Genomic DNA, 21200 nt, shown 5'->3' on the forward strand with positions numbered 1-21200 from the left:
AAGGCAACTCTTAAACTCTTAAACTTAAACCATTTAATTGGGGCTGGCTTACAGGTTCTGAGGTTCAGTCCATTATCATCATGGTGGGGAGCATGGCAGTGTCCAGGCAGGTATGGCTCTGGAGGAGCTGAGAGTTCTACATCTTATTCCAAAGGCAAACAGAAGACTGGCTCTCATGTGGCTAGGAGGAAGGTCTCAAAAGCCCACTCCCACAATGACACACTTCCTCCAACAAGGTCACACCTCCTAATAGTGCCATTCCTGGGCCAAGCATATTCAAACCACCACAAATGTAAACATAATTTAAATATATCCAAGCAGTTCAATTTGTATAAACCTCCCTCCCTTTTCCTTGGTTAGGCTTTCTAGACATTTCAAATCCTACAGCCATGCTGGAACAGATCTTGCCCCTTTCTAAACATGCTCCACCTGCTTTAGGAAACTTTAAAGCTATCCAGTCTCTAAGTGTATGCTTAAACCATAGTAAATACAAAGCAATGAAAAGTACTTTCCTAAGCTTTAAACTGATGTGTAAAGAGAATGACTTGGGATAAAGTCTGAGTCCTTAACATTATGTAAAGGCTGCCCCGAAGATGACCTGCTTATTTTTCCAGACATACACACAGAAAAACGGTAAACACTCTGTGTGTGTGTGTTTTTAAAAAAAGATTGGATATTCTGGGGAACATGTAACCAACTCTTACCTTTAAACCCTTCATGGCTATATTATAACTTTTAACAATTAGTGGATGCCAAAAATTGATGGTTCTTAACATAATTATGTGCAGAATAAAGTTAAAAAGAATAGGAATCACCCAAGAGCCTCAGTTTGGTACTATCCCGAGACAGAAGTGTTTTGTTGTTGTTGTTGTTATTCTTACCAAAGACTGCAACATGAAAGACTGGGAAAGGTACATTTACAAATTTTGAGAACCTAGGAAGAAAGTCTGACTGTGATACTTAATAACACAAGTGTATAACTAGAAAACATTAGGATTTAAAAAGAATTATCACTAAAAATATGGCACAACTTCAGCTGTTTCCTCCAAATTTACTTTATAATTGGGTGGATATAAATTAATGAACAGAAATTAAGCAAGATATACGAGACAATTTAACAAAACCTGATAATCTAATTTCAGTATTTTCCAAGTTCATCTTTAAGTATTTCCATCATGGGATCCACTGGGAAACTAAGCAATGTATGAATGCTTCAACTGAATGTCAATTAACTATGACATAATTTCTTCTACAACACAATTGTGAAGAACCTTCAAGAAACTCTTGTATGTAAAAAAGTGTTAGTCAAGTACTTAACACAATATAAAAGAACATTTCTCATTTGTAAGGTGGAGAGCGCTTCTGCTCATCATTTTTTAACTACAATGTCACTGAGTAGAAGGAACAAATCACCTCAAGAACAAAAGGAAAAATAAACACATGCTAAATGGATAAAACATTCCATCTTTACTAGACCATTTCTACCTCTAATCCTTCGGAAGTGTAGAGATTTAGAGTATTCTTACATTAATTGCAAGAAAAAGAAAAGGAGAAGTTCCTTTGAGATCACAACTGTGAAGTCATGTGGTTATACAAATCCTGCTGCATTGGTGTGCAAAACATAACACATTTACCTTTCCTGTTGGTCACCTAGCAAGACTTTAACAGATCCTTTTCTATGAAACAGACTAGATGTGTTTCTGTAACTTCAGTAACCTCAGCACTACAGTAACAAGAGATGCAGTATCCTTTTGCTATGGTTCCAGACGATGGGGAAAGAGGTCACAGGAAAGAGAATCAAAACTGCTACAGCTGAGAAACTATTTCATCATAGTGCCACTTTCATTTTTACATAAGCATGGTGGCATAGTTCAAAGCTTCAACAGATCAGAAATATTAGTATTTGAATTTCAACTTGACTTTCAATTATCACCATATTAACAACCAAAACAATAAGGTAAGACACACAAGGAAGGGGATATCAAATCCACTTTGCTAGCCTTGTTTCCTCACACATCAACTCATTTTTAACAGAAAAGGGATAGTGCATCTCAGTTTGCTTACAAGCTAGGAGATCACTTTGAATTATGCATTTCCTAACTGCAAACAGAATATAGCACTTACAACAGGTTATAAATAAACTGGTTTTCAAGCATAGAGCCAGCCCCAACGATAATACACTATTTAAAAAGACCTAAGGCAATGAATTCCATTTCCAATGGAAAAAAAGAACTGTGCAAACAAGCTTAAAACTACTTTTTTTTTGTGCCAGTGTTATAAAATGTAGCTTTTAATAAAACCTTGACCCAAATGTCAGTAACTTTTCAGAAAAGAATCTGGGTGGGAGAAGAAACTTATTTCATTTAGGAAAAATAACAACTATCTTTTTCCTAAGCTTCAACACACACAATTTAAACATGTACAGTTGCTGTAACACTTTACACAATTCCTATGTACTGGAGCAAGAACAAGGTCTAATAACAATTATATTTTAAACACTGGGTCAAGGCTTTACATAAAAATACCATCCATCCTACTTCCCCCCTAAATTTCTAAAATATCACATACTTTCCTTAATATCTGCAGCCATCCAGGAATTTTTAGGAAACTTTTGTGCATGATCTTAATTCCTAATCCCTGGCTCTTTGGGCTCAGTGACAAAAGATCAAAACCACCAAAACTGATGGTTCACTTGAAGTCAGACGAGAGACCCTGGCTCAATTAGTCTCATAGGATGAAAGCAGTGCTGCATCAACTGGCTCCATGCAGGAGGGGCACGTGAAGGATCTCATCAACCAGTCATCTATACAGTCCAGGTGATAGATGTGCATGCACGGCAGAAATCGAATTGGGTCCCCATAAACAAAGTCCATCATACAGATCACACACCTGAGGGAGAGCAAGGAAGAAATCAGTGAAAGTGTTAATGTTAATCTAAATACACACAAGCAAAATATTCATAGACCTAAAACTTCTTTTAAAAGTTTCCCTGCTACCTCATAACCAAAGCACTGAAACATTCATATTTTATTGATTCTTAATTTATAAGCCTTGAAAGCAACTAAACCGAGCAAAGAAAAACAGACTCCGTGAAGGATCAAACCCATGCTGTGCCTGAAAATAGTTACACATTACAAGAGACATCTACTATGATGCTTTAGGTAGGAAATTACACGCACTGCTTCCTTGCACTGAGTTTTCAGAGTAAAAAGGAGTAATACTCATTAACTACAAGTAAAAACAGAATGACCAGGCCTGGAGTGGTAGTACACTGAAATCAGTATTCTGGACACAAGAAGCAGGTGGCACTGAGTTTTACTCCAGCTTGATCTACATAGAGTTCTAGGCCAGCCAGGGCTGCATAACAGAAGGCTGTCTCAAAAACAAAGCAAAAGAAAAAGGCAAAACAGAATGACTAATCCAGTCTACTGTTTGTGTGCTCCAAGTTAAAACTGTCTTCATTAACTCACTTTCAACTCCACTGCACTTTTCTACAGGTTTAAGAAATCCAATTCTACAAAGGTCCAAAACCAATGCTCTAAACAGACTTTGCTCCTAAGTGCTAGTATTAAGTGGTGCTATAGATCGAACAGACAAACATTAAACCCATTTGATCTGTGTTTGTTGGTAAAGCCATTTTCAATTAGAATAGCTGTCCCTATTAAATCAAGACAAAAAAATTACTCTTCAGACTTGAAAGATCTTGCATATCACTAAAACTTGAATAGTCTTAACTATCAATAGTTGCTGTAACTATCGCCCATAGACTCATGTATATGGGTACTTGGACCACCCTCTCTGACAGTATTTGGCAGGTTAAAAAACCCTTTACATAGGTCAGTTAAGGACATGCCTCGGAGCCTATAGCTTAGCCATCTGTGCTGACTAGCTTTTGGACAGAACCACAACTGAGAAAATTCCTCCAGATTGGCCTGTGGGAGGCATGTCTACAGAGGCTTTTTCTTTTAAATTAATGATTGATATGGGAGAGCCTGGACCACTGGGCAGTGCAACCTCTAGGCAAGTGGTTCCTGTGTAGTCTAAATGGGCAAGTTGAACACACCATATTGGGAGTAAGCCAGGAAGCATGGTTTCTCCCTGGCCTCTGCTTCAGTTCCTTTCTTAGCTTCCCTGGATGACTGACAGTAACCTATAAACCAAGTAGCTTTGGTCAGTGCAGCAAAAAAAAAAAGTTACTAACACACTGTTATTCCAGTCTAGTTCTCAGCTGCTTGTTAGCACAATGTGAGCAGCTACCTCACAGACCCATCAACACAGATAAGAGTAAAGTCTTGTTGCCAGGCCTTTCCCACAAAGATAGACCAGAGTTCCATGAACTCATGAGTCAGAATAAACTCTTTCTCCTTTATTTTAGTTTCAGTTATTTTATTAGTGAGAAAAATAAATAAGACAGCCATATACCCTAAAAAGTATTTTTTACCCCTTTTTTCCCCTCTGAGACAGGGTTTCTCTATGTAGTCCTGGCTGTCCTAGAGATGGCTGTGTAGGCCAGGCTGACCTCAGAAATCCATCTGCCTCTACCTCCAAAATACTGGGACTAAAGGTGTGCATCCACCCCTGGCTAAGTATTTCTGAATCCTAAGTTACTCAACTCTACCTCTACAATTATAGATTTTCGCCCCTCAGTTAAGACTACAGTAAACATTTTATGCCTAAAACTCTAGTGGAGGGAGTGGAGCAGGGTGGTGGTGGTGTGTGTATAAAATGCCTAGGACCTTTAATTAGCTCAGAGTTTAAAAGAGGTTTAACTCCTATTTTTACAAAGGGTTAACTCCTTGGAGAACTGATAAAACAAAGCTACCAGAAATAGATAAATGATTTTAACTATTAACTGTCATAAATAGACAACTAGCAGCATGCAGGAATTCTCCTTTGTTATATTTAACTCAGGTTTTCCAATACAGAATTCCATAGGCTTCCTAAAGTACATGAGAAAAAAGCAAATTCCAAAAGCTAACATTTCTAGTTGGAAATAAGGCTTAGTGGAACACTGGCACAAGGTCCTAGGTTCAATCTCCAGTATCATAGGAAAAAAATGCAAACCCACAACTACACACAAATCTGTAAAATACATAAAATTACTACTTACTCTCGGATCTTTTTTTCTGATCCATCTCTTCCAGGGTCATAAACTCCTTTAGGCAGATGCTGTATAAGGCCTATTCTTTGAGCTATTCTAATTTGTTCCTCTTCAGTCAGCTGAGTTGCTAGCCGAGTCTGGCTAGGTGTCGGATGATAGATGGGAACGGGAACTTGTTCCTAAATACAAAAGTGCAACAAACAATTGATTTTAAAACCTATTTTCTAGGGTGTATTAAATTAGCTTGCTTACTTAAGTCAGGGAAGGAAAGTGGGTCCTTAGATAAGTGGGAGGTTGGATAAATGGAGTAGTATATCACACTGACTTTAGACATTTATCTAATATGAGTGTGACCCTTTAATCATGATAACTGATAATGTTGGCAAATTCATCTTAAAGACACACTTTTTCCAAGTTTTATATTTAGTAAGTAAATTTCATGGTTTACAGATAAAAAGATTGTCCCTCTTACTAATGTACAAACTGGGCGGTAGTGGCACACGCCTTTTATCCCAGCACTTGGGAGGTGGAGGCAGAGGCAGAGGCAGGTAGATCTCTGTGAGCTAGAGGCCAGCCTGGTCTACACAGAGAAACCCTGTCTCAATTATCCTCCTGGCCCCCAAAAGTCTTGACCAGGTTATTTAACATCTGTGCATCAACTCATGTTTAATGAGGGTCACTGTGAAAGATAAATAGGAATTTTACGTGTCATTCTTACACATTACACATGAATGCTTAAGTATGTATCAGCTAGGATTACAACTCTGCTACTCAGAACACGCATTTCAAAAGAGCCAGATGTGTTTTCACACACCTTAAATCCCAACACTGTGGATAAAGAGACTGAAGAATCAAGGCCTTCTGAGGCCAGCCTGAGCTATACATTGAGACCTTGACTCAAGAAATTAAAGATTCACTGAACTATAGTGAAAGTAAATTTATACAATCACTTATGACAAGGACTATATTGGTATTTGTTCCAGTTTCTTTTAAGCCAAGGGCTCTCTATGCAGACAGGGGTTATCCACCTGCCTCTACTGGAATTAAAAGCAAACTCCCTTGGCACAGACTCTGCTCCTCTGTATAAAACATCTGATAGGATGTAAACAGTCTACTAAAATGTTACCTAATAATAACTACAAGTATAGTGACCCATTTACTTTCCTCTGGGTTTCATTTCAGTTTATTGTTATCAAATATTTCCTGAATCTTTAGCCCATTGTTAAATATCTAATTAAAGCTTGAGTTCAAGCCACAACACTGAGTCTTTTGGTTTTGTTTTGAAAGTATATTTTTAGGAGTGACTAATATTGGTGCTCACTCTGCCACCGCCTCCTACTTCAATATAAACCTTAAATGTTTACCAATTAATCATTTCCTATGTACAAGGAAACAGCACAAAAAAGATAATTATAAACTAGGTAAGAAATCTAGACTGATTAACAGAAACACCTTCAACAAGAGTCTTTTTACACATAAAACACCAGTAGAGATAGAGGCCAACATACTTAAAGACTGACTATTTGAGTACACTGGCTGTAACCATCTCTATGAATACAAAGATAGTTCATTGCATTTGGACTAATACAGCAATTATCTGTGCCCAGGCACATAATTCGAACTCAAATATTACAAAACACATTCCTGAAAATTTACAGCACTCCTATCTATCACATTTCAGAATTTTATAACATGTTATGATAAGAATGATTTAGACTAAGGCATAATAAAAGCAAAGGGGAAAAAAAACTGATACAAATTACAATCAGTTAGTTCTCCTCTAAACGACAATACTTGGCTTACTGTTTTAGATTTAACTTGGGTCCAAAACCAAACTATATTTGTGTTTCTTCTACAACCTTCTCAACTGAGAATTTCCATGCTGACTCTAGGTTAATGACAGAATAATGGAAAAAAGAAATGCATTTCATAGAATTTCAGACCTGGCACTTAAATATAATTTTAGCATATTACTTAATGTTTTTATACCCCCCACAAAAAAAAAAAAAATCATGGTGGTGGCACACGCCTTTAATCCCAGCATCTGGGAGGCAGAGGTGGGAGGATTTCTGAGTTTGAGGCCAGTCTGGTCTACAGAGTGAGTTCCAGGATAGCTAGGGCTATACAAAAAAACCCTATCTTGAAAAACAAAAAACAAAACAAAACAAAAAGGCAGGGTCTTGATATGTAAGCCCATGTTGACATTTTGCTCTAGCTTCCCAAGCACTGGATTAAAAAGTCTTATCAAACCATCATTTATCATTGATAGGAAACAGATTTGGATTTGTTCTACAAATCCAAATTCTGAGGTAATATGGATCTCATAATCTGAGAAGCAAATATATTTCAAAACGATATTTTCCTTAATGCTTTGTTTAGTTTCCCATCTACATGGATGGAAAGGTACTGAAAAGTTTTTGCCCTAAAGAAATAATTTTAAATTAAAATCTTCCTTTAGAAAACACAATATACAATGAACAGAAAACAGTATGGTGGGGGCTGGTAAGATGGCTCAGCGGGTAAGAGCATCAACTGCTCTGCGGGTAAGAGCACCAACTGCTCTTCTGAAGGTCATGAGTTCAAATCCCAGCAACCATATGCTGGCTCACAACCACCTGTAATGAAATCTGATGCCCTCTTCTGGTGTGTCTGAAGACAGCTATAGTGTACTCATTTATAATAATAAATAAATTAAAAAAAGAAAACATTATGGTGATTAAAATCTTCCTTTAGAAAACACAATATACAGTGAACAGAAAACAGTATGGTAATGGGTTAGATATTTACCCCTCAGTTCTGACAAGTGGGTCGAAAAATTCTAAAATATTCTTGGGCCCTAATCTTAACATAAGCCAGGAAAGAAACAAAAATTTAAAAATTTATATTTCTGTATTTAGTGCCTTTAATCCTAGCAATTGGGAAGCAGAAGCAAGAGTTTGAGGCTAGTCTACATTGAATTCCAAGGCAGCCCAGTCTACATAAAGAGACCTTGTCTCAACTCCTGCCCCACCCACATCCCAAAAGTAAATGTGTCCTCACTATTAAAGCTGGATTCAATACCAGCATGGTAGAATACACCTGTAACCCCAGCAATTCAGGCGAAGGCAGGAGAATCAGAGGTTCAAAATCATCCTTGGCTACCCAGCAAGTCTAAGAACAACTGAGTTACAAGGAGACCCTGCTCTCAAAAGCTGTTTATTCAAATAAGGGAATATGATACAATTTCCGAAACTAAAACAATGCAGTGAGAGACATGCCTAAATAATATCCAAGGCTGGAAATAGTACAAGTCTGGCTTGTGGTGAAGGAAAAATAAAGTCACTACTAAAGAATGCAGCCTGTCACCAACAGCTGGATATTTTCAGCCAGTAGGAAGTAAGAACTCACTCTTGATTTTTCTCCTTACAGCCTTAACAGGCGGCTATTGGCCACACCCCCTCTCCAGCTGCAGTCTCTTACTGGGAATATTTTCTCTAAATTTTGCCAGACTTACAGTTAAGGCCATAAAAAGGAAGATTTGAAATAGCTGGTCTCGGTGTATGTTTTAGTTCAGATGATTAACTTTGATCATAAAAGGGTGGGAGAAGAACCCCAACAAAACAAAATTGTAGTTCCCAAATGACAAATGGAGAACTAAATAAAAGCCTACATGTCATCTATGTATTATCTATGAGACATATTACTTTATATATTACTGATAGTATAACCCAGAGTGGCCTGCATGTCTGAAAAAGAGCACTCCACCCAGGGAGATAAACTGGTATTGAAGGCTTATTTTGTAGCCAAGGATGAAATTCCTGATCCTTCTACTTCTAGAGTTGCTGAGATTAGTCACGCGCTGCCATATTCTATAAGAATTAGGGTCCAACACATCCTCACACTCCAAGCTTCACGCTAAACTATATCCTCGGCCCCCATTTTATTAAATTCAGGGAGCTAGAGAAGTGGCTCATCAATTAAGATTCTGAGTACATGCAAGAAGATAGCTTCCACTATCCATTTTGGGTGGTAGAGGGGAGGGGTCAGTCACAACTGCCTGCAACACCAGGAAATATAATGCTGACCTCTGAAGGTCTCTGCACTCTTGTGAAATACCCACAGACATTTTTTGTTGTTGTTGTTTTTAAATTGTAGCCAGGTATGGTGGTGTGTATACCTTTAATCCCAGCACTTGGGAGGCAAAGGCAGACAAATCTCTGAGTCTATATATATAGTGTGTTCCAGAACAGAAGTACACAGTGAGACCCTATCTAAAACTAATTTCTCAGAACTAGAGAGATGGTCCAACAGGTAAAGGAGCTTGTCACTAAGTCTGTTAGACCCAGTATATCTAGGAAACACATGGTAAAGGAGAGAATTTACTTTGGAATGTTGTCTTGTCCTCACCTACTCCCAACCCTATCCCTAGTTCCCTTTCCACACAAAACAAAGCAAATGCACTTAAGCATCTCCCTTCAAGCACATAAGTACTATTTTGTAGGTTTTCATATTCATAGAATTATATAATCAGTTAATTTTAGAGGATTTTGACCCCCCATTAAAAGAAATCCTGTATTCATTACCTGTATTTATAGACTTGCCTATTTTGAGCATTTTCTGTAGACACAATTATACTACTATATGATCTTTTGTCTGGCATAGTGGCTCATGCCTTCCACTCTAGTAGCCAGAAGCCCGAAGAAGCAGGATTAATATGAGTTCAAGCCCTGCCTGAGCATAGTGAATTCTAGGCCAACTTGGGCTACAGTGTGAGATACTGTTTCAAAGGGGATGGGGGAGACACCAAAAAAACAACTGTTTTGTGGCAGACCATTCACTCAGAATGCTTTCAAAGTTCATCTATACTCCAGAATGTATTAGAACATTTTTTATTTATTTGGGTTTTTTTGCTATTCCATCCTCTGGATATACCACAATTTGCATAGTCTTTGGTAGACACTTGGGTTGTTTCCATTTAGAGCCTATATAAAAATCACAGGATTCTGAAGATTTAGTTAAGGCTTTAGACATTTCTCTGGTACAAACTCAGGAATGAAAATTTTCAAAGCATGGGCACCTCTTTGAATTTACACCAGGAATGAATGAATCCCAGTTTTCTCCCCATCACCAAAACTTCCAAGTCATTTTATTTTAGTCACTCTTGTAGGTGTGAAATGTTAGCTGATTGTGAATAGCTAACATCTTTTAGTTTCCTGACTGTCCTTTTTAAAAATTAGGCTTTTTAATTTTTTCTTAAATAGGCCAAATACCACTGTCTAGAGAAATGACTTGCAAATATTTTCTTGCCTCCTATGGATCTTTTCACCTATTCTTTGAAATACATGTTTTTCTTTTGCTGGACCTTACCCAGGATTTTGAACATGCCAGTCAAGCACTCTCCCATTGAGCTACAAGTCCAGTCCAAGGCACAAGTTTTTAATTTTGATGAGACAAACATATTTTGGCCATTTGAGCTTCTGGTATCAGATCTAAGTTCTATCTACCCAAGGTCAAGAAGAGACTGTATTTTCTGAGTTGTACTGTTTGATTTTTATAGTTCGGTTTTAGTTTTCTGTGGCCCAGTCTATATTCGAACTCACATAATAAAACAGCACACCTACCAGACCCCTAAATGTAGCTCTTACATTTAGGTATATAGAGCTTTTTGTTTTTTTGTTGTTTGTTTTCGAGACAGTTATTTCTCTATGTAGTTCTGACTGGTCTTGAACTCAAAAGATGCTCCTCCCTTGGCCTACTGAGTGCTGGGATTAAAGATGTGAGCCAACCACTGCCTGGCTCAGTTTCACTTTTTATGTGGACATGTAGATATATTACTGCTATCAGTTGAAAATTATTAAATAGACATGCTAACATGGAAGGGAAATTCTCATCAACCCTCGACACTTGACAAGAAACTATAGGCAACTTTTGACAGCTGATAAAGAGAATGTCTTCCAAGGATGAGCCCCCTAATTGGTTATCCAACTCCAAAAGATCAGCCCTGAAACCACTCATATGTGTGTATGTATATATATGTATATATATACACATATATGTATATTACACACATATGTTCATATGTATATATACATATATATTATATATACATATGTATGCATGTATATATATATATATGCAACACTCACTCAGAGGGTTGTATTTATACATGATGTACATATAGATATATACCTATATTTATATAGATATGTGTGCATATATAATCTCTATATATATACACACACATATATATGGATATACCTATATATGTATATATATTTAACAATAATAAAGAGGTTAAGAATTTGAGATGGGGCAGGAGGGCAACATGGAAAGAGCTAAAGTGAGAATATAATTATTTTAATAAAATTTTTTTCATTTGTACCTGACTTTAATTGCCTTTGGTATTCAAAGAAAAAGCATTGTCACAAAGGTGGGGACAGTCAAATGACAGTCTTAAGATTGAACCATGCCTTGCTCATACCTTGCATATATACATGTCATATATATATATATGCATATATATATCACACACACACATATATATGTATATATATATATGTATATATATATATATAACTATATATAATTAGATGGTTCAGTCAGGAAAAGCTGCTTGCCACCAAGCTTTGGAACCCAAGTTTGCCACCCCAACATTGATGTATCACCTAAATAACTGTGAATAATAATATTAATAATAATAATAATAATAATAATAATAATAATAAACATTAAATGTAACAAACATACAAAGTATAAATTGCTTAAGCTCTATAAGCCTCAGTTATAATAAATATATTATCAAATTATGTGTATATATTCCTGTTGAGGTTTAGTATGTTTGCTATGTACTGTAATGCTAAATACTGGCCCTGGTTGCCTCAGAGCCAAGAGATTTCTCAAGTACATCAAGATGGATGCTATGTGACCTTGCTCCTTAATCTCAAACTCCTAATAAGCCTATATAGCTGTGCAGAAGAGAGGGAGGTGGGGTTTCAGTTCCCAGGTTTGAGGCTGGAGGAGAACCATGGGGTAGGAAGAGAAAGAGAGAAGACACCATGGGGTAGATGAATCATGAAAACATGGCCATGAGGGCTGGCCAACTGGAGTTAAGAGCTGTTCAGGTGGAACATGGCAAGTTCACCTTGGGGTTATTAATAGGGAAGTAGATTCTAATAGCTCAGAGGGTAGATATCTGCCCAGCTGTAGTACATTAAAGGCTTATAAAAATATAAAAATTGTGTCTCTTATTTGGGAACTGAATGATCTAAGGCAGGGTAGAAACCCAGATAGAGATCAAATATTTAATTACCACAACATATGTCTATCATATGTCTATGTGTGGGTTTATACATGTGGGTACTGGAGTTACAGATAATTGAAAACTGCCCAACATGGATTCTGGAAAATGTATTCTGGTCCTCTCAAAGAACAACAAATGCTCTTAACCTACTGAGTCATTTCTCTAACCACCACCTCCCCATTCAAATACAAGGTCTTTTTTTTTTTTAAAGCATTTTATTTATTTATTTATTTATTTATTTATTTATTTATACATACAAGTACACAGCAACTGTCTTCAGACACACCAGAAGAGGGCATCTGATCCCATTACAGATGGTTGTGAGCCACCATGTGGTGGCTGGGAATTGAACTCAGGACCTCTGAAAGAGTAGTGTTCTTAACCACTGAGCCATCTCTCCAGCCCCTAAATACAAGGTCTTACTGTATATAACCCTGCCTACGTAGACCAGGCTAGCCTAAAACTCTTAGTCTGCCTCTACCTCCCAGATTAAAGGTGTGCACTGCCATGCCCAAGCTTAGGATGGCCTTTAAACTCCTAGCCCTCTTCTAAAGTGCTAGGATTAAGTATTAAGCAATATATTGTATCACTGAAAGTACTCCTCTATCCACCCAAGAAAACTATTATTCTATGGAAATATTTTATTCAAGAAAGAGGATGTAATGAAAGAATTAAGAGTCAACATAAAATGATTTAATATTCACTTGAAAAAGGAAATAATTTAGTGAGCTGACAAGAGATATCTAGTAGCTCAAATCAATACTGATTCATTTCATGACTTAAGAAAGCTATAACCTAATTAACAGAATTATCAATGTATGAACATGAAAGGATTAAATGAAACAAGTTTTAAAAAGTTAGGCTTTCAGGAGCATGGTTCTGCACTCCTGTAATCCCAATACAGAAAGACTGTATTGGGACTGTATTGTTTCAAGACTGGAGCAAAACAAGCTCCCTTAGTTCTAGCCCACCTTGGGCTATACAGTGAAATTATATCTTTAAAAAAAAAAAAGTAGGTTTGTTTTTCTGGGACATGCTTATTATTGCTGATTTAATACAAAATACAATTGCATTTTAAACTTTTTAGACAGGGTCTTTCTACATAGCCCTAGCTGCCCTGGAATTCACTAAGATCTCTGTCTCCCAAGTGCTGGGATTAAAGCCATGTGTCACCATTCCTAGCCTTTCTTCAACTACTTGAATTTGAGTTCTAGATCATACATGGTAGTTAAGAGAACTTCTACAAGTTATCTTGACCTCCACATATGCACTGTGGCATGTGCCATATCCTCCCAAATAAGCAAATAAATATTAAAAAAAACAGTAATAATCCAGTCATTCCCAAGAAAATTTATAGTAATAAAATACTTCAAATGTTTAATGGTACAACAATGGCAGCTTAGCAGTATAGTGTTTGCCTGACATTCAAGGCCTTAGGATTCAGTCTTAGATACCACAAAACAGTCAACAAATATTTGATGCATTAAAAACATATTATTTAAAATAGCAAAAGATAGAAGTGTTGGTCATATGCTAAGAACTGGGAAAGAATTATCTTTATGTTCTAGCAGCTAGTAAAGCTTCTCAGGTTTTCCTTTTTCTTAGCATTACATGGCAAAAATTAATACCATTTCAAAGTGCCTACTTGTTTAATTTGTTTGGAGGCAGACTCTCATGTAGTTCAGGCTGGCCTAGTCTAGGCTGGCCTCAAACATGCCATGCATCAAAGCCAAAGGGTAGTTAAGTGATCCAAATAGTACCAGCATACCAGTTCCATCCAGTACATGTGGTACTGGATGGAAGTCCAACTTAAGCCATATCTCCATTTATGTATATACTTTAACTGTACATGATTCAACACCTCCCTTAATTCTAACTCAGGTCTTCCACTGATAATTCTTTCAACTGTAAGCTAATCTAAGCTCCCATCTAATGAGGCACTTCAACTTTATTTACTTTTATAGTAAGGTTCCAAGTAAGATTTCACTGGAAGCCTTTATCAGCAAAAAAGCACATTCATAGTTCTATCTTATAGCTATACAGACATCAAAAGGCCTAGAGATGGCTTAGCAAAAACACCTGGTGCTCTCACAAATGACCTAGGTTCCATTCCCAGCACCTATACAAGGTGGCTCACAAACATCTGTAACCCCAGTTTCAGGGAATCCAACAGTTATGCATGTGAAACAAACATATGCATGCAGGCTATACACTCATACACAGAATAATCTAAAAAAAAAAATTAAAGCTTAATATAAACAATTTAGTACTAATAATTTCATACTAGCCTTATCTCCTACATCTTAACTAAAATGTCAGCTAGTTCCTTGAAAGTAACTTGAAAGAAGGGATGTATCACTTCTCCTTTTTCCTTGGTGCCTAACACATAACCCACTGAGAGAAGCTACATGTGGGCTAGTGGATATGAGCATGATGATCCTCCAGACCCACATAAGAGAACCAACTCCTACAAGTTTTTTGACATGACTCCCAACCAACACCAAATATGAATGATTTTTTAATATTCAGAAATTTTAAAAAATCTGAGAAATATATTTGGAGGGATGTTCTCTTCATTTCCACACTTTATTATATACTTTCTAAATTAATTATTAAGATAATTACTTATCTGTCCCCTGAGAGCACACATCAGGCTAGTTAATTAAAAGATATGTTTGTAAGACTGGAGATATGGTTCTACATTTAAGAACACACACAATGTTCTTTCAGAAGACAAGAGTTAAGTTCCCAGAACCTACATCAGCCTGCTCACAACCAACTCCAGCTATAAGGGATCTAAACTCTTCTAGATCCCATAGGCGCCAACACACATAGCAACATGAATTAAAAAAAAAAAAAGAATCTGAAAATACTATACTTACTAATTAAGTAGCATGGTGACTAATTTTTTAGATCAGAATTTTCCCACTTTCTGTTTTAAAATACATGAGATTACCACCTTAATATCACTTAAGTTTATAATTTAGTAATATTACATTTAATCATTACCAGTAGACACCTCCAAAACTGTACACCCACTAAACCAGGTTTGTCCAACCTGCATCTCATGGCCACATTTCATAGGACATGTATGTGGTTCAACACATTTGTAGATGTCAACATGTCAGAGGCTAGATATACCTGCATAGCAATTACTTGGTAATTTCTCTGAATACAGGAATAGAAACCAGTCATCTCTAATTTCTGTATTTGAAGGCATTACTTGGAAGACACATACTCAGAAAACAAGAAAGGTATCATTTCTTTCTCCCACTCCCTCTCCTGTGTGTGTGTCTGTGTGTGGCGTTTGCATACCTTTAATCCCAGCAGTATGAAATATGAAAGAGAGGGGCACACAACTCTTTAAGGCTAGACTGTTCTATATAGCAAGCTCCAGGTCAGCCAGGACCTGTCAAATCTTATTTTATTTAAAACAAAAAAACAAATATAAAAACCAGAATCATGTTGGGCATGGTGTTTGCCTATAATCCTAGCATCTGGAAGGTGGAGTCAGAATGAACAGGAGTTGGAGGTTATCCCCAGCTATATTTCAAGTTCAAAGCCAGCCTGAGGTACTTAAGACCTTTTCACAAGCAGATATAATCTACTGGACATGTTCTCAAATACCTCTGATCCTAGCACAACTGGGAGGCAGAAGTAGGTGAACCTCTTTGAGGCCAGCCTTGGTCCATAAAATGAGTTCCAATAGGGCTACAGAGAACCACACCCCCATTGAAAAACAAACCAAACAAAACAAAAACTGTCCTATATCAAGTTTTTTGAAAACTTTGAGATCTAAAAACCAAATTTTTCATACCAAGTAACTCATCTCATTGCCCCATCTCCTTATATTACTCTATTATTAGCTCTAAAATAAACTGTCAACATTGACAGTGCTACTCTTAATGACTCAGCTCAAAGTCAGACACAGAAATTTCAACAAGTGTTACAAATAAAAGCCAGGAGCCTGAGCCAGCTTGCAGGTAATGGTGCTCGGGGCCAAACATGCAAGCCTGAAGACCTGAGTTCTATTCTTCCATGATAGAAGGAGACCCCTGCAAAGTTATCCTGATTATCATACGTATGCCACACACTCAAAGTTGTACATACAGGCACACGATTTTTATTAAACAAGACAAAACAGAACAGAGTGATTGTCTAAGTCTTTAATCCCAGCAGAGGCAGGTGGACTTCTGTACCTCTTAGCAGCCAGCCTGGTCTACATATTGAGATTCCCAATACCCCCTCCCCCTGCAACACACAAATCAGAGCCAGAGAACTGACATTAACTGTTCAGTCTAATTGGAATACAAGTTATATAAAAGAAAATACAGGGGTACAAAGGGCTACAAAGGCAGAATGAAACCATAACTCTGAGTGCTTAGAGATCAGTGATTAGTCATGAAGAAGCACCAAGGATTGATCCACAAAGAATCTGATCTGGGGCAAGGGGGAAGGGAGAGGGTAGAGAGGACATCAATTAAGGTATTGTTGCAGGAATTGATGAGGATCTCAAGTTGATCACAATACTGGAGAATATGGCATACTTTTATACTAGTCAGTCAAATATTCACCGGGAGTAAATATTTGGATTTTTTGTTTTAAACAAAGTCTGATGTCATAAATGTTGGCCTTAAACTTGTTTCTATCTCCTGCATGTCTACAATATTTACAGTGGGTTTATTGTATTACAGTAGGTATTATCACAACAATGAGAACTTGAAATGTTTAATATATAATTCTCATTTGAGGAAGTTGATTTGGAAAATCAAAAATTACAAGATTACTAACAACTAAACTGAGCATGGTAGTACATACCTTCCTTCTAGGCTGCTATCTGCTCTACATAACCAAACAAAGGCAACTTAGCAAAATCTATTTTATGCATGCACACCACACACATGGAAAAAAAAAAAAGAGACTAGAAAAGACCCTTGTGAGGCACAGTGTGGGTAGTAGTCTTCTGCAGGAACTGCCAAGTGCTCTTAACTGCTGAGTCATTCTCTCCAGTCCTGATGGTCTAGTTACTTTTAGTAAGTATATAGCGCAAACTTGATTTTTTTCAAAAATTGTTCATATGCGTTTGTATGCCAAATACAGAAGAGAGCATTGGATAACCTGAAACTGTTATAGGCAATTGTGACCCACAGGTGCTAGAAACCAAATCTGGACCCTCTGTAAAGACTTTTTTAAACCATTGTACCATCTCTCAAAACCCTAGACTAAGCCTTTTAATAACAAAAAAAATGTACTTTAAAGAAAGCCTTATTCAGGGGTTGTGGTAGCAGTTCATATTATGAGAGCCCAAGTTAGGATCACCAGCACCAAGCCAAATAAAGCAGAGCACAGGGAAGCACATTACAGAAAGCACATTACATTGCAATCTCAGTACTGGGAAGGCAGAGACAAGTAGATCCTTGGAGCTCTTTGGCCAGCCAGCTCAGCCAAGGTCCAGGTTGAGTGAGAGAACCTATCTCAAAAAGTAAGATGGAGCCAGGCGTGGTGGCATATGAGTCTTTAATCCCAGTACTAGGAGGCAAAGGAAGGGGTATCTGTTAGTCCAAGGCCAGCCTGGACTACACATTAAGAGACCCTGTCTCCAAAACAACCATTTCAAACTAAAGATGTTCCTTGCTTTATAGTGGAGTTAACCCCAATAAAACCACTGTAAGTCGAAAATATCCTTAGGATGAAAGATTTAGTGTTATCTTCCCTACCAACATCATAGCTTAGCAACACAGTACAGTTCAAAAGTATCTGTTTTTAAAGTATCCCTGTGATACCCTGGCTGAAAGAGTTAATTGGTGGTACCTCTAGCATCACAAAAGTAACAGAGCAGGGTGTGGTGGTACAAACCTATAATTTCAGCACTTGGGAAGCTACCGAAAGAGGTCAAGGTCAGACAAGGCTTTACGGTGTATTCTAAGCAGGCTTTAAATACATAAAGACCTTGTCTTAGAACAAAGGAAAACCAAAAATCTGCTGAGATGTTATCTCACAAGTCTAGGGGGAAAAAAAAATCAAAATTCAGAGTACAGTCTATTGTGCATTACTTATACCATCAAAACTGTAAGATGAATCAATACAAGTCAGGGCAATCTATAAATATACTATAAAACTGAGATGCACCAATCTATGTATATTTAGTGAATAATAAACTCCTTAACAGAATGTCATCCTCAAATTAGCACACAGATTTCAAGCATTCTTTCATGAAATGTATTCTTTCTGGCAGGCAATAAAGATGTAGGACAAAAATAAAAATTATTTTAATCAATAATTATTTAGACCGGAGCTGGAGAGATGGTTCAGTGGTTAAGAATAGTGACTGCTCTTCCGAAGGTCCTGAGTTCAAATCCCAGCAACCACATGGTGTCTCACAACCATCTGTAATGAGATCTGACGCCCTCTTCTGGTGCGTCTGAAGACAGCTACAGTGTACTTACATATAAAATAAATAAATCTTTAAAAAATTATTTAAACTTATATTTATATAATTTCTTATATTCAATTCTTATATTTAATTTTATTGGCATATGGCTTTAGGTGGTTTGCTCATTTTTTTCCCTTGAGACAAGAGTCTCAGGTAACCTAAGATGTCCCTGAAACCCTAATCTCTGTGCCTCAGTCTCTGAGTCTGAGATTACAGGTGTGTTACTCTGTGCCTGGCCTGTACTTGATTATTTAGGGCCATCTTCAGCTATAGAGCCAGTTGAAAGCCAGCCTGGGCTACATGAAAAAAAAAAAAAAAAAAAAAAAAAAGCTTCAGGCATGTAGTAGTGTTTGCCTAAGCATGTTGGAGACCCTGTGTTTGATCTCTAGTACAATCATCCATCCAAAATATCTCCCAGGACAAAAAGCAAAAAATAAAGGTACGGGAATCAGTCATCCATTTATAGTGAAACCTTGAGAGTAATCCAGTCATAGGAACAAACAGAGCAACGGTCTTTGACCTAGACTATCTTAGTCAGAAGGCCAGGGGGAGAGTTGATGTAGAATTGAGAATATTGTAAGAAATTCTAATTATTATGGACCTAGGAGCTTAGTAGTGGAGTATTGTGGTCCCATCGTTACTCTAGCTACCTGGTATATCGAAGGGTGAAATCAGCTCAACTAGCTACATTAGTAAAGAAACCAGAACCTGGTTTGGTGCTCACACCTGTAATCTCACTCAGGAGGCTGAGGCTAAGTCAGAAGCTTGAGTCTCAGAGTAAGACCCTGTCTTAAAAATCTTTAAAGAAAAAAATACAAGAAGTCAGCAAGAACAACAAAAGGAGAAATAGACAATAAACAGGGGCTCCATGCAAATGTTGGTCATAATAGTGTTTACTTCAAGCTGTTTTGTTTAGTGCCTCATATAAGATCCAGGGCATACTAAGCATGTACTTTACCACTAACCACTTTACTACACTTCTAACCCAGGACTTACTTTCAAGCCCAAATAAAGTCTGTTGGCTACTGTTAGTAAAAATAACTGGGCCTTTGCTTTGCAGAGCTCTTGGTATATCTGTATACTGCACACTATACATACAAGAACTACGTTTTAAGTACTTGTCACATGAGAAAAAAAAAAAAATATGCTCCTTTAACTGGAACCTGATATGTAAACTGAGCTTGTCTGGAACTCAAGATCCACCACTTCTGCCCTTCCTTCACCTCCCTAGTACTGCAATGAAAGGTGATGTAGCATGCCCAGCCAGGTTTTTGTTTTGTTTTTTGTTTCTGTGTAGTCTTAATGTAGATCAGGCTGGCCTCAAACTCAAAGATCTGCCTGCCTCTGCCTCCTGAGTGCTGGGAAGAAAGGTGTGTGCCACCACCTATTCTTTAAGAAAACAAATCAACACTACTATAGCTTTTATGTTAATTATATACTATTTCTTTTTAAAAGCCCAAATATTATAAATCATTTACTTTGGACTGATGCTTTCTCAAATCTTGTAAAACAAATCTTGCAATATATTAGAGACTTCAGGGGGATGTTATTATTTCTACAGATTTCTTTTAAAAACTCTTGAGATAGGGTCTTATTCTATAGCCCAGACCAGTGCTGAACTCAGTATGTAGCACTAACCTCCAACTGTCAGCAATTCTCCTGACTCAGCCTTCCATGTACTAAGATGACAGATATGAGCCATGCCAGGCTAAATATTTCTTTTTATGTTCTTTTTTTTTTTTTTTTTGGTTTTTCAAGACAGGGTTTCTCTGTGTAGCCCTGGCTGTCCTGGAACTCACTCTGTAGACCAGGCTATGTTCTTATATTTTAAAGTAACTATTTTCAGCTGGGCGGTGGTGGCACACACCTTTAATCCCAGCACTTGGGAGGCAGAGGCAGGTGGATTTCTGTGTTCGAGGCCAGCCTGGTCTACAGAGTGAGTTCTAGGACAGCCAGTACTAAACAGAGAAACCCTGTCTCGAAAAACAAAAAAACAAAACAAAACAAAACAAAAAAACCACCAAAAACAAATAAAGTAACTATTTTCTTGCAATTCATAGTAATTTTGCATATCAGTATTTGGGTCATTCATTTCAGGAAAAGGCAACCACAATACAATTTCCATTGTCAAAAATAACATTCCAAAAAAGTACTGGTAATACCAAAAGCCATCATTATGATCTAGTCCTTTTGGAAAGGACAAAAATATAGTTCCCATAACTCTAAAATTATGGTAAGAACAACAGAAAGCTGCGAGTCAGATACCCAATTTTCCTAGAAAGAGGCTAAGAAACAGATTTGGGGAAGAAAGTTTGCTCATGTCACCTACATAAATACATTCTAGAGTGAATGGGAAAACAGCAAGATAGCCTGAAAGATTGGCCCAC

General features: G+C 37.3%; 1 protein-coding gene across 2 annotated transcripts in view; it reads right to left on the bottom strand.

Annotated features, from left to right (window-relative positions):
* The window catches only part of Rnf11 (ring finger protein 11), a 30919-nt gene that overhangs the window by 7534 nt on the left and 2185 nt on the right, over positions 1-21200 (bottom strand). The window contains exons 2-3 of one of the 2 annotated variants that reach the window (XR_004120984.1): positions 5111-5280; positions 2569-2889 (exon numbers count right to left, since the gene is read on the bottom strand). Coding sequence is in view for 1 of the 2 variants with exons in the window: in XM_031378180.1 (XP_031234040.1) it covers positions 2718-2889; positions 5111-5280 (342 nt within the window). In the remaining variant the exon portion in view is untranslated. Of the gene's footprint in view, positions 1-1035; positions 2890-5110; positions 5281-21200 lie in introns of those variants that run through there. The other variant, XM_031378180.1, reaches the window with a different exon arrangement.

This window comes from Mastomys coucha, unplaced genomic scaffold (assembly GCF_008632895.1).
Source record: "Mastomys coucha isolate ucsf_1 unplaced genomic scaffold, UCSF_Mcou_1 pScaffold18, whole genome shotgun sequence".
NCBI lineage: Eukaryota > Metazoa > Chordata > Mammalia > Rodentia > Muridae > Mastomys > Mastomys coucha.